General features: G+C 61.0%; 1 protein-coding gene across 1 annotated transcript; it reads right to left on the bottom strand.

The window, feature by feature from the left end:
• Window positions 1-5,701: 5,701 nt before the first annotated feature.
• GRIN2C (glutamate ionotropic receptor NMDA type subunit 2C) lies at window positions 5,702-24,063 on the bottom strand. Its single transcript, XM_030013034.2, is given in 15 exon segments — window positions 5,702-6,936; window positions 6,938-7,450; window positions 7,851-8,083; window positions 8,769-8,956; window positions 9,495-9,655; window positions 9,863-10,092; window positions 10,181-10,306; window positions 11,635-11,788; window positions 12,145-12,313; window positions 12,440-12,651; window positions 13,230-13,344; window positions 13,881-13,918; window positions 13,920-14,477; window positions 16,147-16,570; window positions 23,983-24,063. Coding segments are annotated over 14 exon segments (4,008 nt in total). The 5' UTR covers window positions 16,555-16,570; window positions 23,983-24,063; the 3' UTR covers window positions 5,702-6,033.
• Window positions 24,064-24,448: the final 385 nt, after the last annotated feature.

Genomic DNA, 24,448 nt, shown 5'->3' with positions numbered 1-24,448 from the left:
TGATGCGTTTCCAGCCTCCTGTGCTGGGTAATTAGCCTTGAAACAAGGTGGGTGTTAACTCAAGGGAATGGGCTTGTGCCAGGAGGAAGCGGCAGTGCCCTGGCTCAGCCCTGCCTGCCTGCAGGAGCAGAGCTCCCAAGTGCTCTAGGAGAGCAAAAACTGAAACCTGCTGGAACTGGCCTTGAATTCCCCCCCTCTTCTCTTTCTGCACAGGGTTAAGGTGGGCTTTGGGCTGGTGCTGCTCAGCTTATCTGAGAATTGGGCTGCCTGTTACCTTAGGCAGCCAGTGCTCTAGGTGAGTCTCTGCTTTTGAGGCTACTGGTGGTCGCTGTACTACCACATGGTGGCAAACAGCACTGGGTCCTGTGCTCTGAGACCCTTGGGCAAAGATCATATGGGTTTTCCTAATAATAGGAAGAACTTTAAAAGTTTTCACCTGAAATATTTTAACCCCCCCTTATTAAAGCAGGTTCAAAGCCAGGTGCATGGCACTTACATTAGATCCTCTTGCCCTCTGCACTTGCTGCAGTATTAAGTGTCACCGCTTGCTAAAGCAAGCTTTGAACTGCAGCTCTTTTTAATCAAGCTCTGTTTTCAAGTAGGACTTTCTGGTTTCCGTATGACCTGAAGTGCTCCTCCTGGGGGAATATGCAAGTACCTGGAGCTGTATAAAAACACTTCATGGCTTTTAAAGCAAAAACCTGCACCTCTCAAGCCTGAGCACCGCTACTTTGTCCTTGCCGAGCTGCTTAGAGAGGATCCAGGGGGACTGTTTGCCTCCTCTCCAGCTTGATCCTAGACAGGCATTGGCAGCCCTTGCTAGTGAGTTTAAACATCCCCAAGTGCTCCGGGGAAGCTGATGTGGTGTCTTCGGTGCCAAATTAACAAGTTATTTTACAGGTAGCTGGTGCTGGTGTCTCATTTAGGAAGAGATATGTTGGAGGGCAAATTCATGGGGCAGCTGGGCTGGGAGCCACCTGCGAGGCAGCTGGGAGCTGGGCAGAGCCGGAGGGAGGAATTTAATACTGATGAAATGAGCCTTTGGAAAGCTGGAGAGGCTGCAGGGGCTGTTCCTCTACACAAGTGCACAGGTGTGGGTTTATGGAGGGGGCTGAGGCCTTTTGACTGCACTGTCTGCCCTAGGCTGCCCGTGCTTTGCAAGGCACTTGGCTCACCCTCCATCCCTTCAAGTGCCCATTTCAATCTCTTGCCTTCACATTTCATTGCCAGCCGGAGAACGGGGCTGTTCCGTTATCTCATCTTCTCTCATCCTCCCTTTCCCTCTTAGCGCTGCCCTTGGTCTCCCTCCCTTCCTGCCCCTAGTTCATACAGGGTAGCCTCCCACCTGCCTTCCTTGGGGTGGAAGGAGGGAGGGAGCCCAGCCTGGCGCACCCTCTCCTGCCATCTCTTACAGTTAAAGATGTGCCTTCTCTTCCCTGGCCTGGGTGACCACCTCTCCTCCTCGGCACGGTGCGTGGCAGCGACTTCTAAGGGGCCTTAGCTCTAAGAGCTGCTTGCATCCAGGTTCTGGATGCAGTGGCACAGTGAGGGCTCCCATCCTGGCCCCAGCCTTTGCCGTGGTACCTTACCGAGAAGGACTCTGGTCCCCGAGGAGCACGAGTGCTTTCTTAAATAAATAACCACAAATTCCCAGACACCCGCTGTCCTTGCACAGCAGCAAAACAAATCTATCTGAGGAATTGGGGTGATTAACGGAAAGAAGCTCTACGGCAGAGAGACCATTTTTCATATAAAACATGACAGCAATGCCTTAAAAATTACTGGATAAAGCGGGAAGGGGAGGGCTCAGCAGAGCCAGCGCTGGCTGGCGGGGGACGCTAGGTGACCCGGGCTCGGCGCGGGGCAGGAGCTCTGTCCTCTCGCCCATCGCAAATAATTCCATTTTTATTTGGCCGTTATCAACACTAACAATTCGTTATTACAGATTCTCACGTGATGCTTGTCCTGGCTGTAATTAGTTTTTAAAAAACGGGATTGAAAACAATAAAATGCACATTATACATCTGGTTTAGTCTGGCTTCTTTTTCCACCTGCTTCCTCCTCTCGTGCATGCTCTGAGCAGCTATTCCTGGAGGGGACGGCCGTGACTGATGGGGCTGCGGGCCAAGGAGAAATGGCAAGCGGAGAGGCTAATGGAGACCCTCACCTTTTCTTCTCTATTAGCCTCCTGCAACTCTGGGTGGTAGCTGCAAACTCAATTAAAACATCTGTACTTTCCCTTTCTCAATTATGTCTCCTTACACTTAAAACCAAACAAATTGAATTGCTCCACCGCCTCGGGCTGCAAAGGCAGTTTCTGCCAACAAATTTATTATCACCATAAAGCGCAGCTTGATTTATGTTAAAATATTAAAACAGATCTTTATGATGGAAATAAACACTTTCTGCTGTGATTCTCTCGAAGGACCTCACAAGCAGCGGAGGATTTCGGGGCTTGGGCTATAAATCTGAGATCAAACTGGCATCGGGGATGGATTCGGTCTTTCGCAACACTTCGAAGAGCAACGGCCAGGGAAGGAAAAACAAAAACCTCGAGCCTGACAGGCAGGTTTAGATGAGGCTTGGACATTGCTAAGGAGCAGCGTGACACTTGGGGCCGGGGGGGGGGGGTTAGCTGTTTAAAGGTTTGTGAGAAGATGCTCACAGGCCTCTTTCCCACATGGGTTTGGGCAGTCCGGCCCTGACCCCAGGAGCTGTCGGCAGCTTGGGGAAGGGCACCCGGCTGCAGGGGCTTGGCCGTGGGGGCTGCCGGCAGCCCGTAGCGATGCCCGGGCAGCTTCGTGCTGGGGCGAAGGGCTGCTTCCACTGGCTCAGCACCTCCCCAAGGTGCTGCAGCCCCCAGGGCCCCCCCCCGGCCCGGGGGAGGTGATGCGTGGCGGTGCAGAGCAGGGCTTGGAGAGTTTGTGCTCTGGCTGGTGCAGGGGGTTGGATGGGACCCTGGGGTTGGGTTTGTGCCACAACTTTACCCTGGCGGGAGGCAGGAACCGGGAGGTGGTTGTGCATGCCGCTCCCTTGAGCATCCTTGGGCACAGGCATGGCAACACCCTGCCATACCTGTACTGGCACCAACACTTTCCTGGCCCCGTATCGTTTCTGGTTGTACCATTCGTGGTTTAACGAGCTGCCCCCACCCTCACCAGAGCCACCATCTCCCCATAAGCAGCACCAATGTGTCCTTGCCATTGGAAACCTCTTCCCCGTGGCTGACCCATGCTGGCCTGCCTTGTTGCCTCTTTCCTCAGCAGGATGGGTCTCACAATCCTGAGCAATGGGGGCAGTGAAAATAATACATGCCACGGCAATGCCGGAGCCGGCAGAGGCGGGGGGGTGGTGTTGGGGGAGGCCTGTCCTCTGGGGGGCCACTGCCTGCCCCCTCCCAGCGGGGCTGAGCCCAGGAGGCGGGTGGCCAGCACTGAGCTGGCCATATTTCTCTTTGCACATAAATGGCAGCCTGCGGTGTCCCAGGGCGGCACGGGTGCCAGAGCCGGCTGAATTAAAAAGTGATTGATTAGACAATTTCACCAAAAAGAAATAATATCCCTCAGTGGCTGTTAAGCACTAAACTACCCAACCCCTGCTTTGGAAACTCCAGTCAGAGGGTGCTTCCAGGCTACTGCTTCCCTGCAGATTTGTCCCTGGTGCACCCCGGGACGAGGGGATGCTGCAGAAGCAGCTCAGCCTTTCCTTGGTCTGGGGAGGGGGGGGTCACACAGCTCCCACCCGCTCTGGGCTGCTCGTTCCCCTGTGCCCCATTTGGCTCCTCTCCCACCAGCACCCATTTAGCACCCAGCACTGGGAATGGGAGAAAACCGGCGCTCTTCCATCGCAATTAGCATGTAAAGATGATTATGCAAATGCCACCATGGTAGCAGGGGACCTGGGTGCTGAGCTGCCGCATGGGGCACCCAGGACGGCTCTGGCTTTACAGCGGGGTGCTGACACACATTCCCCGGGGCCACCTCCCCTGGGAGCACCCACAGCACCCCCGTCCCCCCGTCCCTCACCGCCCTCAGCCTCCTGCAGCAAAGCCCTTCAATAAAACATGAAGCAAATCCATTTGGCCTCTGCTGAGTCACCGGGGACATCACTAATTAATTTAAAATGTGGGCTGGGGATTTTTGATTTTTTTTTTTTTTTCCCTTTTCCGCTCCTTTTTGTTCTCACAGCCCCAACCCTGGCTCAGGCTTGACCCTGACCCGCAGGTGCAGCTGTGTGGGCTGGCTTCCACATGCCAGAAAGCCACAATTTGGGGGAAAGCTCCTCAGGCCACATTGGAGCCTCTTGGGGACCAGACTGTCACCCCCCCGGGGGTGTCTGGGGCACCCAGCTGGGGAGACCTGCCCCGGGCAAATGAGTGCCATCGCCTGGGGAAGCCTGGCAAGGATCCCCTTGCCTTCAACCGGGTTTATTTATTTATGGCCTGTGTTTATATACCAGCACCTCCCTCTCTCGCTACAAGGCTTTGGAGGGGCTGCCAAAGCAATTAAGAGACAATTGCGATGATAAATAAGTAAAGGGAATTAAAGCGCTGGCACCAGCGTGTGATGGCAGCCAGGCTGGGGGATGGGGGCTGGGGTGGGGGGTGGGGGCACTGGCTGGATTTAACCCCAGCCAGATGGGTGGATGGATTGACAGATGGATGGACAGACAGACATTGCCAGTGCTTTCAACGCCGGGCCACACGTGGCCAGGTCCTTCCTGAACTCCCCGGGGGCTTTGCAGCCCTCCCGAGGCAGGGCTGGGTGTCCCGGAGCAGCCCCTGCCATCGTCCCCTCGCTGTTACTGGCCCCGGCTGCTCGGTGGCTGCCAGCAACCCTAACAGCTGCTTTTGAATAGGAAAAAAAAAATACACAACGGAGCTTTAGAGCAGCTTCTTGGGGGGGACATGCATCCAGGCAGGTGATGCTGAACCAGCTGGGAAGAGGGGCTGAGGGTTGGCATCTCCCTGGGACAGCCTGCCAGCCCGCCATGGGCAGCTTTGCCTAGCCCCGGCGCTGCCCTGGGATGGGGCTGGTACCACTCGGCAAACCTATGGCCACTGTCCTGGGGCCCCGGTGGCCTTGGGTCCTGCTTCCCAAAAACCGTCTCCCCAGCCCGGTGCTGCCTGTGAATCACGGCCGCCCCTGCCCGTGCCCCCGCCAGCCCTGCAGGGAAGGGGCTGTGTTAGACATGTACATCAAGAGAAGAATTAAACCCGGCTCATCTATCGCGCCTGATTTATGGTTCCATCAGCCCTGGGAAGGTGGGAGGAATTTTTTCCCTTTCTCATTCCCCCACAGCACAGCTTCTTCCCAGGGCTGCCGTGCCGTGCTGCAGCTCCCTGCCGGGCTGCTGGTTTGCAGCCGTGGGGGCATCCCTCAGTGACCCGAGCTCCAGCCATCTGTGCCCAGCACCCCAAAACCCGAGCAGGGTGCAGTAACTCCGGCTTCAGTGCTCAGCCTCAGCCTCCGCACAGGCTGATGACTCCTAAGTAATTATCCCTCAGCGCAGTTTAATGAATTGCCATTTTCCTTTGCATGGCTGCCACTGGTGGGACGAGCCTGTGGCGGGCCTCAGCAGTAATGGGATGGGAGCGGGGGGGGGGGGGGGGGTGCACAGGACCACAAGCATCCCCGTGACGGGGGTAAAGCCAAAGGCAGTCCCGGGCTCATCGCCAGAGGATGGAAAAATGGTCCCCAGCCGGTTGAAAATGTCTCTTTAATGACCTGGACATGGCATTTCGAGTCCCTTGAATGAAACCAAAACGTGATGGCAGCACGGTGGCAATGAGTTTGGCAACCCCGATGCCAGCCCTGCCTGTGGGGACAGCCCGAGCCAGGGCGCGCCAGCCCCCACCACGCTCCTCTGACCCCCCCCCAAAGCGCACGGGACCCGCCGAGCCGCTTGGAGCATCCCGCTGCCGGCGGTGCAGGACCCCGGGAGGCTGGAGCCCGGCCGGGAGCCGCCGGCTGGCCCGCAGGGACACCCGGGCAAAGGGCAGGCAGAGGGGTGCGGACACCCCCCGGCCCCCCATCACACCTCCGACTCCAGGCTGGAGACCCGCCGCCAGGACCCGCCGGCACAAGGACTCGTCACCCCACGGGCCACCAGTGGGTCCCTTCTCTCCGTCCCCACCGCCCGTAGCAAGGAGGGCTCCCCGCGCCTCCCGCAGTCTCTGCAGCCGCCGTCCCAGCGCCCGGCCCCCCGGCCGCAGCCCGCCGGCACCCCGGGGTGCTCACGGGGCGGCGGGGACCCCCGCGAGAGGCGGCCCGTGTAGAGGGGGAGGTTGGCATACGAGTTCACGCAGGCGTACGGCGTGCACGCCGGCACGGTGGCGGTGGCACGGGGGTTTTGCCGGCAAGCCTCCCGGTAGGATGGCAGCCTGGCCGCGGGCGAGCGTGGTGCCGGCCGGCCGGTGGCTTGGGGGCAGCGGGGACCGCAGCCGTAGCCGGCCTCGGCTTCGGGGAAGAGGTCGGGTACGTCGGTGCGGGCGGGCGGGCGGGCAGGACCGCAGCGTCGCAGCCCCCCGGGACGTCGCTTCTCGCCCCGCTCCCCGGGTGCCCTGACCGAGCTCGCCCGCCAGCTCAGCTTCTCCCGCTCCATCACCGCAACCTCCGGCCGGACAGGCTCCCCCCTGGCTCTGCAAGTCCTGGTGGTTTTTGGGAAGGCTCCGCGAGGGCAGGATGGAGGCAGGTAGGGGCTGACCGCCTCCCGCCTCTTCTCCGCTGCCGAGAGCAGCCTGGGCAGTGTCCCCGAGCCCCCGTGTCCCCCGTCCACCTGGAGCAGGGGGGGGGTTTGCAGCCGGTCCCCCCGCCCCGCCGGCCGCTTGTGCTCCCTGTAGATGTCCGGCGGCGGGAGGTCCCTGGGAGACGTGGGGGGTGGGAGGGGAGCCCCAATGTGGTTCCCCACCAGCACCTGCTCCCCAAAATCCCCCCCCCGGGGAGGTCTTCACCAGGAGGTGGGGGAAACCCGGGAGGGCTTCATCCCCTGCACAGCCACCCTGAAATTTCAGGGGGTGGAGGAGGCGGGGGACGTGCTCGTTGGCCCCTCTCCACTTCTCCTCCCTGGGCAGCCGGGAGTCCATGGGGATGGACTGGGGCAGCGGCAGCCCCAGGGGAGCACCCTTGGGAGCGTAGGCTCTCCCCAGTCTCTCGGCGGGAGCCGGGATGGAGGAGGGGGCCCGGTGGGCACCGGTGCTGTTCTGCACCACGAGCTGGGGTGTCCTCAGGGAGAAGTTGGTCTGGAGGCGATCGCTGCGGCTGCTCCAGTCCTCGATGGTGCGGGTGGCCTGCTCCAGCGAGCCGCCCACGCTGGCCGTCGACACCATCTCCTTGGCCGCCTGCAGCATCTTCAGCACGTTGGCCTGGGCTGAGCTGGCGGTGACGTCGGGCGTGGGTGCCCGCCCGGGGCTCGCCAGCGTCTGCACCCCACTGAAGCAGCTGTAGATGCCCTGCGGAGAAAAGAGGGGGGGGCCCCACCATCAGCAAAGTCAGGGGGGTCCTGCACCCGTGAGCCCACCCTGCCAAGCCCAGATGACGCTGCTGAGGCTGAGATGCCTCGACGGCACCGATGTCCCCTCCCCAGCATCCCCAGCACTGCCAGGGTGGGTGACACCATCCTCCGTCACCCCTTTCCCCAGGGATGTTAATACAGAGGTGGGGTCATTCCCAGGGCTGAGCCTTTTCCCCAAAACCTGGCTTTTCTCCCCAGCCAAGAGCTCCCATCAGCACGAACATCTCCAGTCCCTCCCGTGCGGGTCAAAGGGACGATGCCCACCAAGCCTTGCCCACCCCCGTGACACCGTGGGAGGACATGTGGGCCCCTCGAGAGCCCCCGGCAGCATCACTCACCCTGCTGATGGCCAGGAGAAAGTCAAGCTTGTGGGACTTGGGGACGGAGTGACGCAGCTTCCAGTGGACGAGGTGCTCCCAGGCGAAGACCAGCAGGCTCAGCCCCATGGCCACCAGCAGCATGTAGAAGACCCCCGCCATGTTGTCGATGTCCAACTTGCTGCTCATCACCTCGTTCTTCTCATTCTGGCAGATCCCCGACAGCCAAACCGTCTCCAGCTTCTGGGTCTCGCCTGGGGCCAGACACGCACAGTGGTGGACGGGGGGGGGGTGAAAATGCCCCCCCGTGGCATCATCTCCCCAAGCACAGCCCCTGCTCGTCCCCACCGCACCGTGGCTGGAGGAGGGGAAAGCCACCCCCAAGTCCCTGGAGCTGTTATCACGTAGTCCTTGCTGTTGCCCTTGGCCTGAGCATCCCACCAGTCACTTGTCCTTCTCCAGAGCCCTCTTCTGTCTCTGTCCCCCACCCATGTGCCAGCCAGCCATGCTCACTGTCCCCTTCCTAGGCTCCTCCTCCTGACCCTCAGATTTTGTTCACGGCCATCTCCGGGATTTTACAGCCTGCAGGAAGAGGAGGGACCCCAGAAGGAATGACACTCCCCAACACCCAGCTGGAGAGATGCTGCTGTATTTAACATCCCCTGAAAGGAACTGGTGGAGAAGCCCCTCGGTGACATCCTGCAAGGAGCTGTGGAGGCTGCACAGCATCTGGGAACCAAAATCCTGGTCCCTGGGTTAATTTGCAGGGCAGGGGTGGAGTGAGGATGGGGACAGGGCTAACAAGAAGCTTAGCAACAACTGAAAACATCAGTGTTATCAACATTCTTCTCCTACTGAATCCAAGACAGAACACTATACCAGCTACTAGAAAGAAAATTAATTCTATCCCAGCCGAAACCAGGACACTCGGGCACCCACCGTCGCCCAGGAGCTGGAGCAGGGCCAGGTCGATGGCCCGCTTCCAGCGGGAGCCGCGCTGCAGGGCGATGCCGTAGCCGGTGGAAGCGAAGACCTTGCCGGAGCCGATGGTCACCAGCTTGCAGCCCTCCTCTTTCCGCGCCATGTAGTTCAGCACCGCCGCGTCGTAGATGAAGGCGTCCAGCTTCCTGCCCCACCGACGGGAGGGAGGGTGAGGGGGGGGGGCTGGCAGCCCTTTTGGGGGGGGGGCTTTACCTGTTTTGGGAAAGCTCTACCCCTTTTGGATAACTGTAGCCCATCTGGAGGGGGTTGTGTCCTCTTTGGGGGGTCTCTGCCCCATCTTGGAGAGCTATAACCCCACTTGGAGGAGAAGCACCCAACCTGGGAGGGCTGTATCCCATCTGGGGGAGCCATACCCCATCTGGGGGGGTGGCATCCCTTTTGGGGGGTGCTGTATGGAGCTGTACCCCACCTGCAGGGGGTTGTACCCTGGTTGGGGGGGGGGGGGCATACCTCATGCCGGGAAGCCGTACAGTGCCATAGCCCACCTGGGAGAGCTGTACCCAGCCTGGGGAGCCCATATCTCACTTGTGGGGGGGCTGGACCCCAGCTGAGGAAACTCTACCCCACCTGAGAGGCACTGTACCCCATCCCAGGGAGCCCTAGTTCATTTCGGGGTCCTGTATCCCATTTGGAGGAGCTGTATGCCAGCTCTGGGAGCCGTACCCCATTTTGAGGCTGGTGAGGGCATCCTCCACGGAGCGCTGGTTGTACTTCACCATGTGGGTGTGCATGTCGGGGTAGTTGCTGCGGATGTTCCTCTCGGTGCTGCCATTGGGGACGGTGCCGAAGCGGAAAGGGGGGTACTGCTCCTGTGGCTTCTGAAACTGCAATGGGGACCCCCAGGGAGTGGCATCACATGGCGTCCATGTCCCCTGCTGTGTCCCCAGCATGTGTCCCCGCTCCCCACAGCCAGTCCTCCATCCAGCCACCTATGCCCAGTCGGCCGGCAGTGACGTGCAGCCCCCGCAAGTTCTCCCCACCCCAAAAACCTTATTACTTTTTAGGGATCCCAGCCCAATCCTCAGCCCCACCTTCCTGTCACTCAGCCCCGAGACGGTGTCGACGTACTCCTCCTGGATCATGAAGGCGGCCAGGTTGGCGGTGTAGCTGGCGAGGAAGATGACGGCGAAGAAGGCCCAGATGAGCACCATGATCTTGCTGGTGGTGCCCTTGGGGTTCTCAATGGGCACCGAGTTATTGAAGACCAGAGCCCACAGCAGCCACACCGACTTGCCGATGGTGAAGGAGGGACCTCCCGGCCCTGCGGGGACAGGGGACAGAGGGGACAGCTGTCAACCTGGCCAGGGACGTGTGTGTCCCCCCCCCAGCTCCCGCCTCCCCCAACTCACTCTTGCCGCTGGTGAGGTTCTGGTTGTAGCCAACGGGGCTGAAATACTCGAACACGAAGACGGTGACGGCCACCACGGTGAGACACATCACGAACATCATGACCCACACGGCCGGGCTGTAAGGCTCTGCAAGGCAAGCGGGACTCCGTCAGTCCCCCGGGACACCCCACGGCCCCTTGGGGACCCCCAGGAGCCCTCCCCAATGGAAGGGTCTCATCCTCCTGAATATTGCCTCTCCTCGGAGAGGAGACGGGGGCTGGCAGCGCTGCATCCGAGCAGATCCACGGGGAATCGGGAGGGAATGGGGATGCTGTGAGATGGGGGGATGCAGCCGTGCTTCCCCGCTTAAACAAAGTCAGGCTTTCATCAACAGGGAGATGCTAATCAGGTGCTGCCCATCTCCAGGGTCATCGGCAGGAGGGTTTCCCACAGGATCGCAGATTGTCCCCTGTGATGGCTCTGGCCATGGGGCACAGGACCAGCCTTCCGACCCCACTCAGCCCCTGGCAGAGCCCCCCGGGAGCTGGGGGTGGGCGACGAGCCCCTGCCTTCCCGGGATGAGCCGGGATGGGGCGGCGGGAGCAGTGGGGATGCAGCTGAGCCCTCACCAGGCGGCCGCCGAGGTCCATTTGTCAGCGCGTCCTTCGCTGTCAGGGAGGAGAGGCCTCCCCTGATGGGGATGCGGCTCATTAGCGTGGGAGGCACGGGGACCGCGGACCCTGGCCCTGCCGAACCGGGGTGGGATGCTCCGTCTGTCCCCAGGGCCGGTGAAGGTGACCCCGGTTTTGCGGGGGGCAGGGTGGGCCCCATGGTATGGGGGGGGACAGGAGGGAGAAGATGTGCCCAGGCTGGCAGCGTCCCACACCCCACGGCATCCCTGGCACCCACACCCACCCGCACCCACTCACACCCTCCCCGCGTGGGAGCCCGGCTCCAGCCGAGCCGGGCCGCTGACGCTGTGCCCTTGCCGAGAGCCGAGAGCCCTGCCTAAGCGCTCAGGCTGAATTTCGTGATGACCTTGGCCGGTCTCCTCGCCTTCCTAGGCTGCAGCTTTGTCTTTTTTAAAAACTCATTAAATAAAACTTTTAGCACCGGCAGTTTCCTACACCTGGCTTAACCACGGGCTCTGGTGACGGTGGCAGAGAAGGGGTCCCCAGAGCAGAGCTCAGAGCTGGCAAATCCCCACCTTGTCTCCCGCCACGTCCCCATCCTCCCTCCTCCACACAAGTAATGAAGAGGAGGAAACCTCCCAGCCTCCGTCTCCATAATAAAAGGATTATTCAGGCGAGGGGAGGAGGAAGCTCCAAAGCTGGCAGCACAATCTCCTTCCCTTATGACTTAGGCTTTTTTTTCTTAAAAGTTATTAAAACCGGACAATATTTCTAATTTGCCTTTGTCGGAAGCATGGGATGAATCCACAGACAGACAGACAGACGGTGGGACACACGGCTCACCCAGGAAGGCGGAGGGGGAGACGGTGCCGTTGCTGCGGGACACCATGACGCTGATGCCCGTCTCCACGAAAGGGACGGAGAAGTCGATGATCTCGGAACGTTCTTCGTTAATGGTTAACGAGCCGATGGCCATGTCCGCACGCTTGTAGTACACCTGGGGAAGGGGCAGATGGTCTCAGGATGGGCAGATGGACAGACAGAGGGACCCAGACCACCTTCCCCAGGCATTTCCTCGTCTCCGGCATTTCCAACCTTAACTTTTGTCTTTTTTTTTTTTTAAATATTACCTTAAATAAATGACCAGTGACACAAACACAACCAGCTGTGGGGTCGTAAATGTTCAGCTGACTCCTTCCCCGTTCTCCTCCTCCCCTGTCCCCTGCCCAGCGTCCCACCGCAGACACCCTGACCCCGTCTCCGGCAGGAAAGCCCCAGGTCAGGACATGCCCCGAGTGAGCGGTGCTCCCCAGAGAGGGCTGAAGGTGGGGTCCGAGCCATGCCCACCCCTACCTCACCAATCATGCCGTTCCAGACCCCGCGGACGATCTTGCCGTGTTTGCCGTTGGTGACCAGGTAGAGGTCGTAGGAGAACTTCACCGCCTTGGCCAGCTTCTTTAGGATGTCGATGCAGAAGCCCTTGCAGCACAGCTTGGTGTAGGGATCCACGAGGCCATCGCCACTGAAACCGCACCAGGAAAAATGGGTTGGACCAACCAAAGAAGCTCCGAGAACCCTGATGCTCCCTGGACATCACGTGCCCGGTGAGAGATGGCCAAAATTGCCGAGCTCCATCCTCGCTGCTCACCTCTGGGAGGAGTTGGTCTGTTTGCGGCAGGGCACGGTGTTGCGCACGCAGACCCCGGTGCTGGGGTCCGTGTTCTCCACGATGACGAAGGGTCTCTCCTCCAGTGTGGCCACTGTCAGGTGGCGGTTATCAGCCACAGGCTGCAGGAAGGAGCCGTAGCGGGGCCATACCGGGTACTTCATGTGGATGATGCCTTTGTCCCACTTGCCCACCTGCCCCCGAGGGAGAGCCCACCGTCACCCCGGCGAGGGGCTCTGTGGGTCACACGGGGTCCCACGTCCATCCTCCCCACGCCTTTGGGGCTCGTTTCTTCTGGACCATCGTCAGGCTGGAGCTCAGCCATGGTGAGTCCCATCTCAGCATCCTTTTCCCCACACACCCACTGACCACAGGGCAAGGTGTTTCTTCCTGGGCCCCAAGCACCAGGCTTGGGTGAGCACAAACCTGGCCAAACTTCACCCAAAATACTTTTAAACTAGAAAAAATGCCCCTCTGCACAGCTTGTTTCAGGTCTAGGTGTTTGGCTGCTCTTCTCCAGAGGTGGGCAGCTGCATTTTTGCCTCTTTTGGGACTTGTCAGCGAAATTGCAGGGGAAAAAAACCCAGTTCTTGGCAGACCTTTGGTGCCGGGAATTGCTGTGAAGCCCCACCATGGGCCTTTTGGTATCAGCCATGGGTTTTGCATGGGACAACCTGCCCCAGGGTGGGACCCCAACCTGTGCATTGTCCCAGGCTCACCCTGCCCGGCCACCCCACCGGTGTACCCATCCCATGGGATCCAAGGGTCCTACCATCTCCCAGAGCCGGTGCTGGTTGAGCGAGATCACCACCATGGTGGGTCTGATCAGGTAGCCGCCTTCATTGAAGGAGAAGTCCCTGTGCTCCCACGTCACGTTGAGGAGGTGTCTGGTGGGACACAGTGCCTGTAAGCCCCTGGCTGTGCAGCCCAGCCCCGTACAGCCCTCCTCCTCCTCCTCCTCCTCTGGCCCCAGCTGGGCTGCCACGGGTCCCACGAAGAGACGTGGGGCTGAGAGCTGGGGACCAGGTTTAGCCCCTGTGCAAGGGGCAGCGGGGAGCTGGAGAAAGCCCTGCCAGCAAGGAGACACTGAGGATGGAGCACTGCAGGGTTCAGGATGCACAGACTGCCACAGCAGCCCTGAGGTGCCATGTCTGCCCTGCAAAACAGAGCTTTGAACCCCCCCCCCCCCGAGACCCCTGTGGGTCCTGGGTTGCAGAGAAGCACGGGAAAAAGCAAGGGCTGCTCTGGGGAGATGCTCCAGTAGAAAACCAGCCAAGAGGCATCGACCGCCAGCTGCAGCCCACAGTGAGCATCATTCCCCCTGCCTGCCAGCTCCATCCTCCTCCTCCTCCTCTGCCCCTTCCCTCTCCATTTCCCCATTCCCCTCCATTTCACACCCATCCCAGTGGTCCCCGAGCCTCACCGGTAGAAGCTGGTGTTGGCGGTGATGGCCCCGGGGGGGGGCCCGGCAGTCCCGTCCTACCTCTGGGAGGTAGCCGTGGGCCCGGAAGAAGCTGGCCGCCCCCATGGCAATGATGGCCACCCCATCCCGCACCTTCTGCCGCAGGCTCAGCTTCCAGCTCTCCGTCACCACACTGATGAGGCCAACGGGGAAGGAGGCGGGTGGCACCTCCATGTTGCCCACCGTCAGGCTGGGCACGATCCAGACATAGCCCGGCCCCACGAGGCCAGCTTGCTCTGCCATGGCAAAGAGGTACTCGGCCTCCTCTCGTGAGCAGTAGACGATGAGGACCTGGGCATCGATCTGTCGCAGGAGCCGCTGCGTCCTGGAGCTGCTCCGCTCCTGGCTCATCTCGAAGGTGATCACCTCCTGCAGCTCCCAGCCAAAGTAGCTGGCATCCGTGAAGGAGCGGATGACGTCCAGGAAGATGTTGTAGCCCGGGTAGAGGCTGGTGATGACAGCGAAGGAGCCCCAGTCGTATTCCTCCAACACCTTGAAGATCACCTGGATTTGCTGCTCGATGGAGACACCCAACTGTAGGAAAGCCGATCCGGGCTCCTGCGGGAGGAAAAGGGATCAGGGCCTGCTCCAGTACCATGGTCCAGGTCTCTTGCACCCATGCAAGCCACCTTGAATTTGCATCATGAAGCGTTCAAGAGAGCCATGAACTTGCATGGTCCATGGGCTGGAGACACCCAAAATTGGACTGGTCTACTAGTGGTCTCCAAGGAACCTCATCCCACACAAAGGGTCAAGCCCTGCAGCCTCTCCTCCATTTCTCAGCTTGTTGACCAAAAATTCATCCACCCTCCAAAGGACACCAACAATTTCTCCTTAAACTAGGAGAGGGAGGGGGGCAAGGGCTCTGCCAGGAGCGTAAATCCCATCCCGGCTCCAACACTACCTGCTGCCGGAGCCCACAAGGCTCCTTCCCTCCCACCCCACCTCCCCAGCCATCTGGCCTCTCATTAGCAAACCTTAATTGATCTGATTCTGTCTTAAATGATTCAGCGAATGGCATTTGCAGAAGGTCACGGACAGGCAGCAGGGTTTTGCCACCCAGACCCCCCTCCACCTCCAGAGAAGTAGTTTTTCCAGTGAGGATGGAGGTCCGGCTGGAGGGGGAGCCCCAGGGAGTTCCAGCCGGGGAGCGGGAGCTGCTGGGGACCTTGGACCCGTGGGAGGAGGTCGAGCCTTCAGACAGGTCCCTCCACTGCCCCCAAAATACCCAACCCCTGGAGAAAGCTGCAGAAAAACACTGAGACCACAGCAAAGCCATGGCTATTTTTCAGTTGCTTGGGGCTCCACCTGAGCCCACTGCACCCACTGCCACCCACCCACAGTAAGCAGTAGCTCAGGGTGGTCCGGGAGCACCAGTCAGTGCAGGCAGGGCTGCCAAGATACCATCCAGGGGGTTTAGGTTCCAAAACCTCTGGGAAAGCAGAGCATGAAACCAGCGCCCCAAGGAGCGGCAGGATCTCCAGCCCGGGGGCTGCTGCAGTGGGAAGGAGCCAGTGCCGGGACCCCTCTGGTACCCAGGCTGGGCAGGGTGAGACGAGCAGCCAGGAGGAGATAACCCAAATCTCCTCCCCAGGAGGGACGGGAGCATCGCTGCAGCCCATCGCCGCCCGCCCAGCACCCTCCAGCCCAGCTCCAGCTCGCCCTGCCGCCAGCGTTTCTCGGCAGGCAGGTGACAGTGACAGTGACAGTGACAGTGTCTGACGCCAGCGAGGAGCAGAGAAGCCAAAAATCCTGTTTCGGCCCATGGTGCACCTGAGATTGCTGCCACAGTCGAGAGAGGCTTCTCCAAGCCGCCTGCCCGGGCATTTCAGGGCTGGATCCGGCCCCAGAGGGGCAGGGAAGGAGGAGGATGGGGACATGCCGACCCTGCCACTGCCCTGGCAGCCCCGGCGCCACGACCCCAGCCCCATGGTGGGCACGGCCTGGAGGGGATGGCAAACAGGACACCAGGGGAGGTCCCTCCACAGGGCACTGAAGTCCTCTCCCATGTCCCATCAACAGGACCCCTCCTTGAAGTCCCCTCCACATCCCACCATCCCGGTTGGCCATGCTGCCGCAGCCACTGCCCATTCCTGCCCGCAAGCCCCTGTGCTGCAGCCCAGCAGCTCCTCTGCCCTCCAGCATTTCACATCCCGTATCTACCTCTCTCTAATAATCTCTCATTTCTCCCACCACCCCCAGAAATAACCCCCAGCGAATGCCTCACCTTCGGGGTCAGGACCACGGCAGACCCCCCGCTGATGCTGATGACAGGGACCTGAGTCTGGGAGGAGATGAAGTCAAGGATCTGGGCTACGGCCTCCGTGCCGACGTTGTCCTCGAAGACGATGCCGTGGATCTTGTGGCTGGCGAGGATGTCGCAGATCTGGGTGAGGAGGGTGCTGGGGTTGGTGTTGTTGACGATGACGGTGATGGGGTGGATCTCCAGGGGCATGTCCAGGAAGCTCTGGGGACTCAGGCGGGAGCGGATGTGCAGGGGGTAGGATGTGCCCCCAAACACCACGGCCACGTTGACCACTGGCTCCTCGGGGCCCGGCAGCAGGAGGTCCGTGAAGGCAGCCGAGCAGCCCAGCACCATCGACAGTAGCAGAGCATGCGCCGGCGCTCTGCCCATGTCCACCACCGCGTCCCTGCCGGGATGGGACACAGCCCCTCGCATCCAGCTGCCCGCCAGGACCCCCAGCCCCACTCGCCCCAGCCCTCCCCACTGCCCTGGGGCAGCAGCAGGGTGGGTTGACCCCAGAGAGAGAGGGGGACCCTCATCCTTTGGAGGCTGGATGTGGTGGAGGGACAACCACAGGGCTGTACCCACCACCCACCGTATAACCCAGTGCCGTGTCCCTTGTCCCAAGTCCCACCAATCACTAATCCTTCCCAGCCGGTCCCCCTTCCCACCACCCGCCCTGTCCCCATCCCACCACCACCGTCCCCCTCCCAGTCCCATTGTCCTCCCACCCCTATCCCGTCTCCAAAAGCCATCAGTGCTACGGTGCTTTGGCCAGGGATGGGGACAGCAGTAAGAGGTGACAGGAGGAGCTGGCAGCTCCCTGGCGCCTCTCTCCACAGCTAACAGCCACCTTCAATATTTAAAGGCTTTGCCCTTGAGGGAGGGTTCAGCTCTGCAACCCCCATGTTGGGATTTTGCAAACCACACAGTCACCAGAGCAGCCGGTCTCCTGCCTGTCCCCCTGCCCATCGCCCTGCCCCAGTCCCCTCACTGCTGCTTCCCAAATCCCAACCAAAGCACTCACCTGGCTCCTTATCTCCAACTGTCCCCCCTAGACACCATCCTTCAGCTTTCCCCCCCCCTTCCTGCCTTTACCCCCCCCAGTGCGTATCCCCCCCTGGCATTGCCCGCCTGGCTGGGACACCCACTACACTGTATCTCTGCCGGCTGCACCCCAAAGCCAGGTTTTGGGGGGGTATTTGGGCACATTCCCCCTGCCAGGTCCCTGATTCCCCACTGACTGTGGGTGCCCAGCCTGCAGGCGTGGCGGGGTGACAGTGCCCCGGGGGGGGGGGGGCACACGTCCCTACCCATGGCGATGGACCCCTGTGCTGGAGCTCACCCCTTCCTCGGAGCCCACCAGCAAAAACCACCCCGTGGCGAGACCTACGGCCAGGGGCGTCTGAGCCTCTCCAAGCCCCATTGCCCCCCAGGGCCATCGCCCCGGTGCCACACCGGGCAGCGGGGAGGGGGACAAGCAGCCCTCCGCGGTGGCACCAGCCTCGCGCCGGTGTCGCTCCATGCAGCAAGATGCCAGCTGGTGCTCGGAAACGTCACTTGCAATTAAAAGCTGCTGTTGCTTAATGCATCCTCGGCACAGCCGTAGGAGCCCCTCGACAAGTCCTGGATGGTTTTGGGGTCTGGGCTGCCCTGGGGACCCACACCCCAATGCCCCTCCGTGCCGCAGTGAGGGACAACCCCTCGGCACGCTGTGAAAGCGCTGCTGGCATGTTGGACTGAAAACGCAGGAAATAAATGCAATGACTGCCCGGCTGGGCATCCTGCAAGAGCTGCTCGGTGCGGATTTGAGCACCAGGGCTGTCCCCTCCGCAGAAACAGGGGACACGAGCCCGACATCCCCCTCCTGCACCCCATGGGTACCAGGAGAGCTCGGGCACCTGGCCGGGTACCAATACTCACAAGGCAGCATCTCTCTCAGCCAGATGGGTTTCGGCAGGGAATCATCCACCCCCAGCACCCACCAGCACCCAGGAGGGTTCACCTTGCCCGGCTGCATCCCCACCACCACCCCACATTGCAGCCGGCTGAGCCACAGGAGCCACGACGCCACACCGATGGCCACAGCCAGGGCCCCTTGGCCGGAGAGGGCGGCGGGTGAGTCATGCCATGCTGGCAGCGTCCCACTCTCCGGCACGGCCAGCCCAGCGGCGGGGTGGCCCGCGCCGCCTGCTCCTCACTGCGAATTCCCGAGTATTTTTAGTCCCGTGATAAATAATTCACCAGGAATCCGGCATCAGCTACCCGAGCAGAGAGGAAGGGGAGCAACACGCCACCCAAAACAAACAGAGCCGCTCTCCCAGCAGCTCTGCCCGGCTGAGCCCTCCTCAAGGACGTTTAAATATACTCTGGGCCCTCGTGGTGACTGATCGGGTTTGCTCGTGCCAGCCCTGGCATCTTACCCATCCCAGGCCCTTATCCTCCTCTTCCTCAACCCAGCTTTTCCCCATGCTTGGGACCCTCTTCTAGCACCAAGTAATCCAAGCACAGGCCAGCAAAACCCTCCCGTGATGCGAAGCACTGCCGCCAAAAGGGTTGCTCCGCTCCCGGCTGCAACTGGGGGCAGGTTTAAGCAAACTGGTTTCCCACTGGACCAAGACGCAGGTGGAAAGCATCCCCGTCCCTTGCAGCCGGAGCACGACGGCAACGGCAGAGAAGAGGTGGGCATGGGCACATCACGTCGTTCAGCCATTGCTGAGACAACCAGGGGAATGAATTTCCATCTTTCCCAGGAATCTGGTGCCACCGGCTGGAGCCGAGCCACTCGCCGCAGCCCTTGGCGGCTGCGGAGGAGGATGGAGGGGTTTAGGGCCAGCGAGCCCACGGCTGGCAGGGGCTCCATGCGTGGGTCGGAGCCAGGGCTGCTCCAAAATGGCCGGATTTGGGATGCAAAGAGCAGCCAGCTCCTCCAGCCCAGCTGACTCCATGCGCTTCTAGCCCATTTTTTTCCAGGAGCGAGCTAGAGGGATGCAGGAAAATGTGGGGGTTTGGGGGGATGAGGGTGGGGAAGGCAAATGCAAGAAAGTGGTGGAAGCAGAAGAGGAACCAAGCCCATCCCTGTGCTACTGCCAGAGCCGGGGCTGCTCTTGGGCTCAGCACAACACAGCAAAGCCCCCCTGGACTTTAAAAAAAAAATCTACATTTTTCAACCTTTTGTAGCAAGCACTGCGGAATTGCTCCTTCAGGAAAAGGCCTTCCCAAAAGGGAGGTTTTCCAGCCGGGCAAAGGGCTGGTGGCCGGGCTGGAGTAGGAGGAAGGTGGCCTCAGCCGGGAGCCCCGGTAGGGCAATGCCACCTCCCAGTAGCCTCCCCGGGGACCAGAGGACACCCACAGAGCTGCTCAGTGGCTTTGGCACTTGTTTTTTGTTGCTTTGGGGTGGTTCTGAGCAGGTTAACCCCTTTCCTAGGCATAGCCTCACCTGATACACCAAGCACTCGCAGAAACCTCCTGCTAAAGGCACTGATCAAGCCCTTCCATCCCACCACCCCCAAAATGTCATTTTAATGCAACAGGGAAAGTTTGCTCCTAATTTTAAACCTCCTTTTTGCCCTCCCTCCATCCCTCCCTCCCCTGCTCCAAGAGGGGGAGAGCTCATGCAGATATTTTGACCTCAGGAAAGGGAGAAATAAAATCCCCAAATGCAAAATATCACTCAAGAAAGAGAAACCTTATCCCTCAAAAAAAGCCCCCGAGCCCCAAACCACAGGGAAGGCGCAGCCTGCACCAGGGGAGAATGAACTGGGGCCGATGGACGGAAAGGACAGAACGAACCCGAACCTGGCGGGAGCCTTGCTGGGAAGATGGGGGGCACCGGAGAGGATACTGGCTTGTGCCAGGGCTTGTCATTGCCTGGATGGGGGACACCCCTATGGAGCAAGAAGACCCCTAAAAGGAGGGAAAGCAGCAAAACCTCCCCAAAGCCAACTCATCACCATCCCTGTTCCCATGCAGGGGAGATGACTCGGGAGGGAGAAGCACTGGCAACCTTCGGCAAGCACCGTCTCCTTTCAACCTTCATCTGCCACCACCCAGCATCACCCTCCTCTTCCTTGCCCGCGCCTCCGACAGCAACAGTTGCGGGCCGGGGGCTGCGGGCCGGGGCGATGGCCCCACACACGCACGCACCAAAACGCAGCTTAAAAAGGTCGAATATGGATTAACCAAAAATAAACGCCAAGTGTCCTGCCTGCCGCTGGGTTACGCAAGGTGGTGTTGGGGGGGGGGGGGGGACGGACACGGGGCTGGTGGCACCCAGCGAGGTCTCCTCTCCTTTTCCTGCCTCCCCCCCCCCCCCCCAAAAAAAAAAGCCCCCAGCACAGCGCCCAGAATTAAGGCTCATTCCCATCCCCTGCCTGGGACGGGGAGCGGGGGCTCTCGGGGATGGGGATGCTGGGGCAGAGGGAAATGGCCGAGGCAACCCCCCCCACACACCCCAAGCTCCCCCCCACCCCTAAAAGTTACTAGCGGCGGTGCCGGGGCGGCGGCAGAGCCCGTCGAAGGGTCCGGTTCCCCCCCAACCCGCCCGGTACTTACGGGACCGCCGCTGCTCGGTGCCTACATGCCCCGCGGCTCCGGCGGGGCTGCGCGTCCCACCGGGGGCTCGTTTTTTCCCAGCCCTTTCCTCCTCCGCCTCAACCCCCGGGGGCAGGATCGAGGTTGGCGGGGCTGGAGGGGGGGGGGTGTCCAGCGACCGCCGTCGGTCCCGGCTCGTCCTTGGAGGCGGCGGCGGCGGCGGCGTCTCTGCAGCGGCGGCTGGAGGCAGGGACGGGAGCGGAGGAAGGAGGGAGCGGGAGCGGAGCGGGTGTGCACGGGGAGGGGGGGGGGACCCGGTGGCAGCAGGTGTCTCGGTAGCCGCCGGGCCCCGGCAGCCATCTCCCCCCCCCCTCCGCCTTCCCTTCCCTCCTTCCTCTTCCCCGGTACCGGGACCGGAGGGGCTGCCCGGGCGGGACGGTCGGGAGGAGCCGGCGGTGTTGGGGAGGGCTGCGGGGATGGATGCACCGGGAAAGCGGGGGGGGGGGGGGGGGAGGCACGGGGGCGGTGGAAGGACAGGACGTGTGTCCTCCCGCCTCGCCGCAACTTCGGGGCTGGCCGCCAGCCCCGGGGAGGTGGCGGGGAGACGGGGCGGGGAGGGGGGGGGGGGGGTGAAGGCGGGCAGCCCTCCTCTGCCAAAACCTGCCCTCCTCCCCTTGCACCCTGGGCCGGCCCCAGCGCTGGGGAGGGCAGGGGGCAAGACCCCCATCTCCTTCGTCCCCCTCCTGCTTTCCCAGGAGGGAAAACCCACCGCAAAATGGCACCCCCCCCCCTTCCCGACCGCTGCCTGCCGCCCCAGCCCCAGGAAGAGCTGGAGGGGTGCAAATGGCTGCGGTTGGACTCATCCCCCCCCAAAAAAATATTTTCTAGCCCTTTGCTAACTGAACTGGTGGGGACTGGCCAGCTGCCCACCCCTGGTGCCCCCCAGCCGGCTCAGGGCAGCCCCAGGGTCCCCATCGGTCACAGGGAGGGGGGGTGACACAGAGCAAAGCCCCCGCAGGCAGCAGCATCCTCCAGCTGTCGCCAGGGCCAGTATTAAAGCATCAGCTGATCCCGCAGCACTGGTTTAGAGCAAGCCAGACTGGGGGGAGAGAGGGGGGGCAGATCAAGCAAAGGAAGGGGGAAGACGGGCAGGGGCCCTGCTGGGGTCTCCTTGCCCCCAGCTGGGTGCCCAGTCTGCCCCAAAACCAGCCTGTGCTCTGCAGCAGCCGGGCTGCGGGCAGAGGGACCATGGCTCCCAGCAGGGCCTGGCAGGGGCTAGAGCCCAATTCAGGCTCTGCCATGAGGGGCAGCTGCTCCAGAACATCCCCGTGCCCCGGCTCAGAGCCATCAAAACGCTGGGCATCACCCCCACAAGAGCATCTGCCCATCTCTGCCGGTGCGGGGTACCAGCAGCGCCTGTGCCCAGGCGCTGCCCTCCTGCCTTCCTCAGGTGCAGATGCCTGACTCGGGGACACGGCCACCCAAAAGCAAGTCATTTAGGGCTGTCGGGTGGCTGCCACCCAACCTGGCACCGCAGCCACCTGCAACAGCATCCCTGTGGCTGCTGGGGCCTGGAAAGGCTGTTTCCAGAGAGGTTTCAGCCTGCCTAAAAACCTGCTGCTTGTGGTTAGCCATGAGCAGCCTGATGCAGGACCTCCCCACACTGTCCACCGTCCCCAAGGCAGCCTGGCCACCCGCTGCCTGGGTGCTGCGGCTGCCCTCAGGGCGCCTCGGGGTTGCAATAGATGCCAAAAAATGGAGAAAAGGGAAAAAAAAAATGCATCGGGGGCTTCATTTTAATCCCTGTAAAAGCAGCACCCGCTGTCTCTGCAGGAGAGCTCAGCCAAATCCCCGAGGCTGCTGCGGTGTGGGGGCTCGGGGCGATGGGGGACGTGGGACCTTGCACCCCTCTGTCTGTTACCTGCTGGCCGCATCCTGCTCCCCCAGCTCAGGCAGCCCCAGCTGCCCACCACTGCCTGATTCTGGCAGCACTGCCTCTTTCTCGCCCAAGGAGAGACTTAAGGGTTAGCAACAGGTCCTCGCTGCCTCAAACCCTTTTCCCAGGGCAACAAAAGGGTGGCTTTTGGGTTTAACATTGACAGCAGCAGCGGCTGCATTTAACCCCTTCTGTTGCCTTCATGGTCGGGTGTGACCGGGCTTGGGGGACCAGCTTTCCGGGAACCTGGTGCCTTGGGGCTGGCACAGAAACCCTGAGCCACTCCTGTGCCATTAGTACCCCCCCCCCCCGGCAGCTCAGGGCCCTCATTTACCCCTCCTGGGACTGGCTGCTCCCCAGTCTGGATCCCTTGGAGGGTCTCTATTTCAGCCCCGGTAATGTTTCATGGGGAAAATGTTCCCCAGCAGAGCTGCCGGCATCCAGGTGGGACAAGGAGGGGGCAACAGCAACATCCCCCCCAGGGCAATACCCGGCTCCCCCATCGCACCCGTGATCCTCCAGCATCTCCATCCCATGGGACATTTAACCCCCATCACAGCCCAAACCCCACACGTGGGACAGACAGACAAACCCAGGTCTGGCGCTCAGCTGGGCACAGCTGGAGGGTGTCTGCAGTGGGGACAAGCAGCAGAGGGCAAGGATCGGTGGTGACACACATGCCACCCCCAGCCATGTCTCCTCGCCCTTGGGAGTCAAACCCAGCTAAAGCCCTGGCCAGCAGCTCGCAGTTCAGGCTGCAGAGTGAGCGGCTGCGCTGAGAGCTCTCCTCCAGGTTTTCAGTTTTCCTGGCAAAATCCTTCAGTGTCTTAAAAAACAAAACCCACAACATTTTTCTGGGGGAAAATGCAGCAATTTCCCAAATCCAACTTGCTGCTGGGTCTGGGCCACCATGCCAGGAGGCAGCTTATGGGAGCTGTTCTGCAATCATCAAAATACCTTATTTGTGCATTTAAACAACAAAAGTCCTTTTTATACTCAAAAAAAAAGTGCCCTGATGGCTACAAAGGTCCGGGTTGAAACAGAAGTACCAATGGCACCCCGAGATGAAGCCCACAACCCCCGGGGCGCAGCTGGACTTTTCCTCCTCGTTGGAAACCTCTGACTTCCTTAGTCCCTCGGTGCCACCCTCTCCGGGGATGCTGTGTCCTCTTTGTCCAGCTTTCTGGGCTGTGTGAGGATAACTCAGGCATGAAGCTGCCTTCCCGCCTCCTTCATCCTCCTCCTTCACACCGCTGGGGCGGTACCCCAGCGTGGGACCCTCGTGTCCCTCATCCACTGCGCAGTCCTGACGAGAGGGAGCTCAGCCAGCTTCTCCATCACCCCATTACCTTTCCCCGGCATCTTTTCTTGCAGGAGACTCTGAAAGCAGGTTGATAAATGCAAGGCACCGCGCTCCGACAGCTCCTGGTGTGCAGCCACCTCCTGCAGGGAAGAGCCCGCCAGCAGCTGGGCTGGGGGAGTGAGGGTGATGTGGGAGGACTGGGTTGGGAGGCAGATGTTAGTCCAGCTTTGCACTACTAACGCATCCAGGCCAGCATCGGTGTTGGAGAAGTGCCTTGGGCTCCATGCAGGTTCCTTGCATCCCATCACAACCCCACTGCCATCTCGCATCCCAAGCTGGGATACACATCCCATACAGTGCATCCTACCCCAGCCGCATCTGTTCTGCCCCCAGCCCTGCAGAGTCAATGGGAACCCATCAATTCCCAGCATAATCCCGCATCCAAGCCCCTACCCACAGCATCCACCCCCAAGGCGCACCCACAGCCACGGCAGCACAGCACAGCTCGAGCC

Source organism: Aquila chrysaetos, chromosome 5 (assembly GCF_900496995.4).
Source record: "Aquila chrysaetos chrysaetos chromosome 5, bAquChr1.4, whole genome shotgun sequence".
NCBI classification, from domain to species: Eukaryota; Metazoa; Chordata; class Aves; order Accipitriformes; family Accipitridae; genus Aquila; species Aquila chrysaetos.
This window is presented reverse-complemented; position numbering and strand designations above follow the sequence as displayed.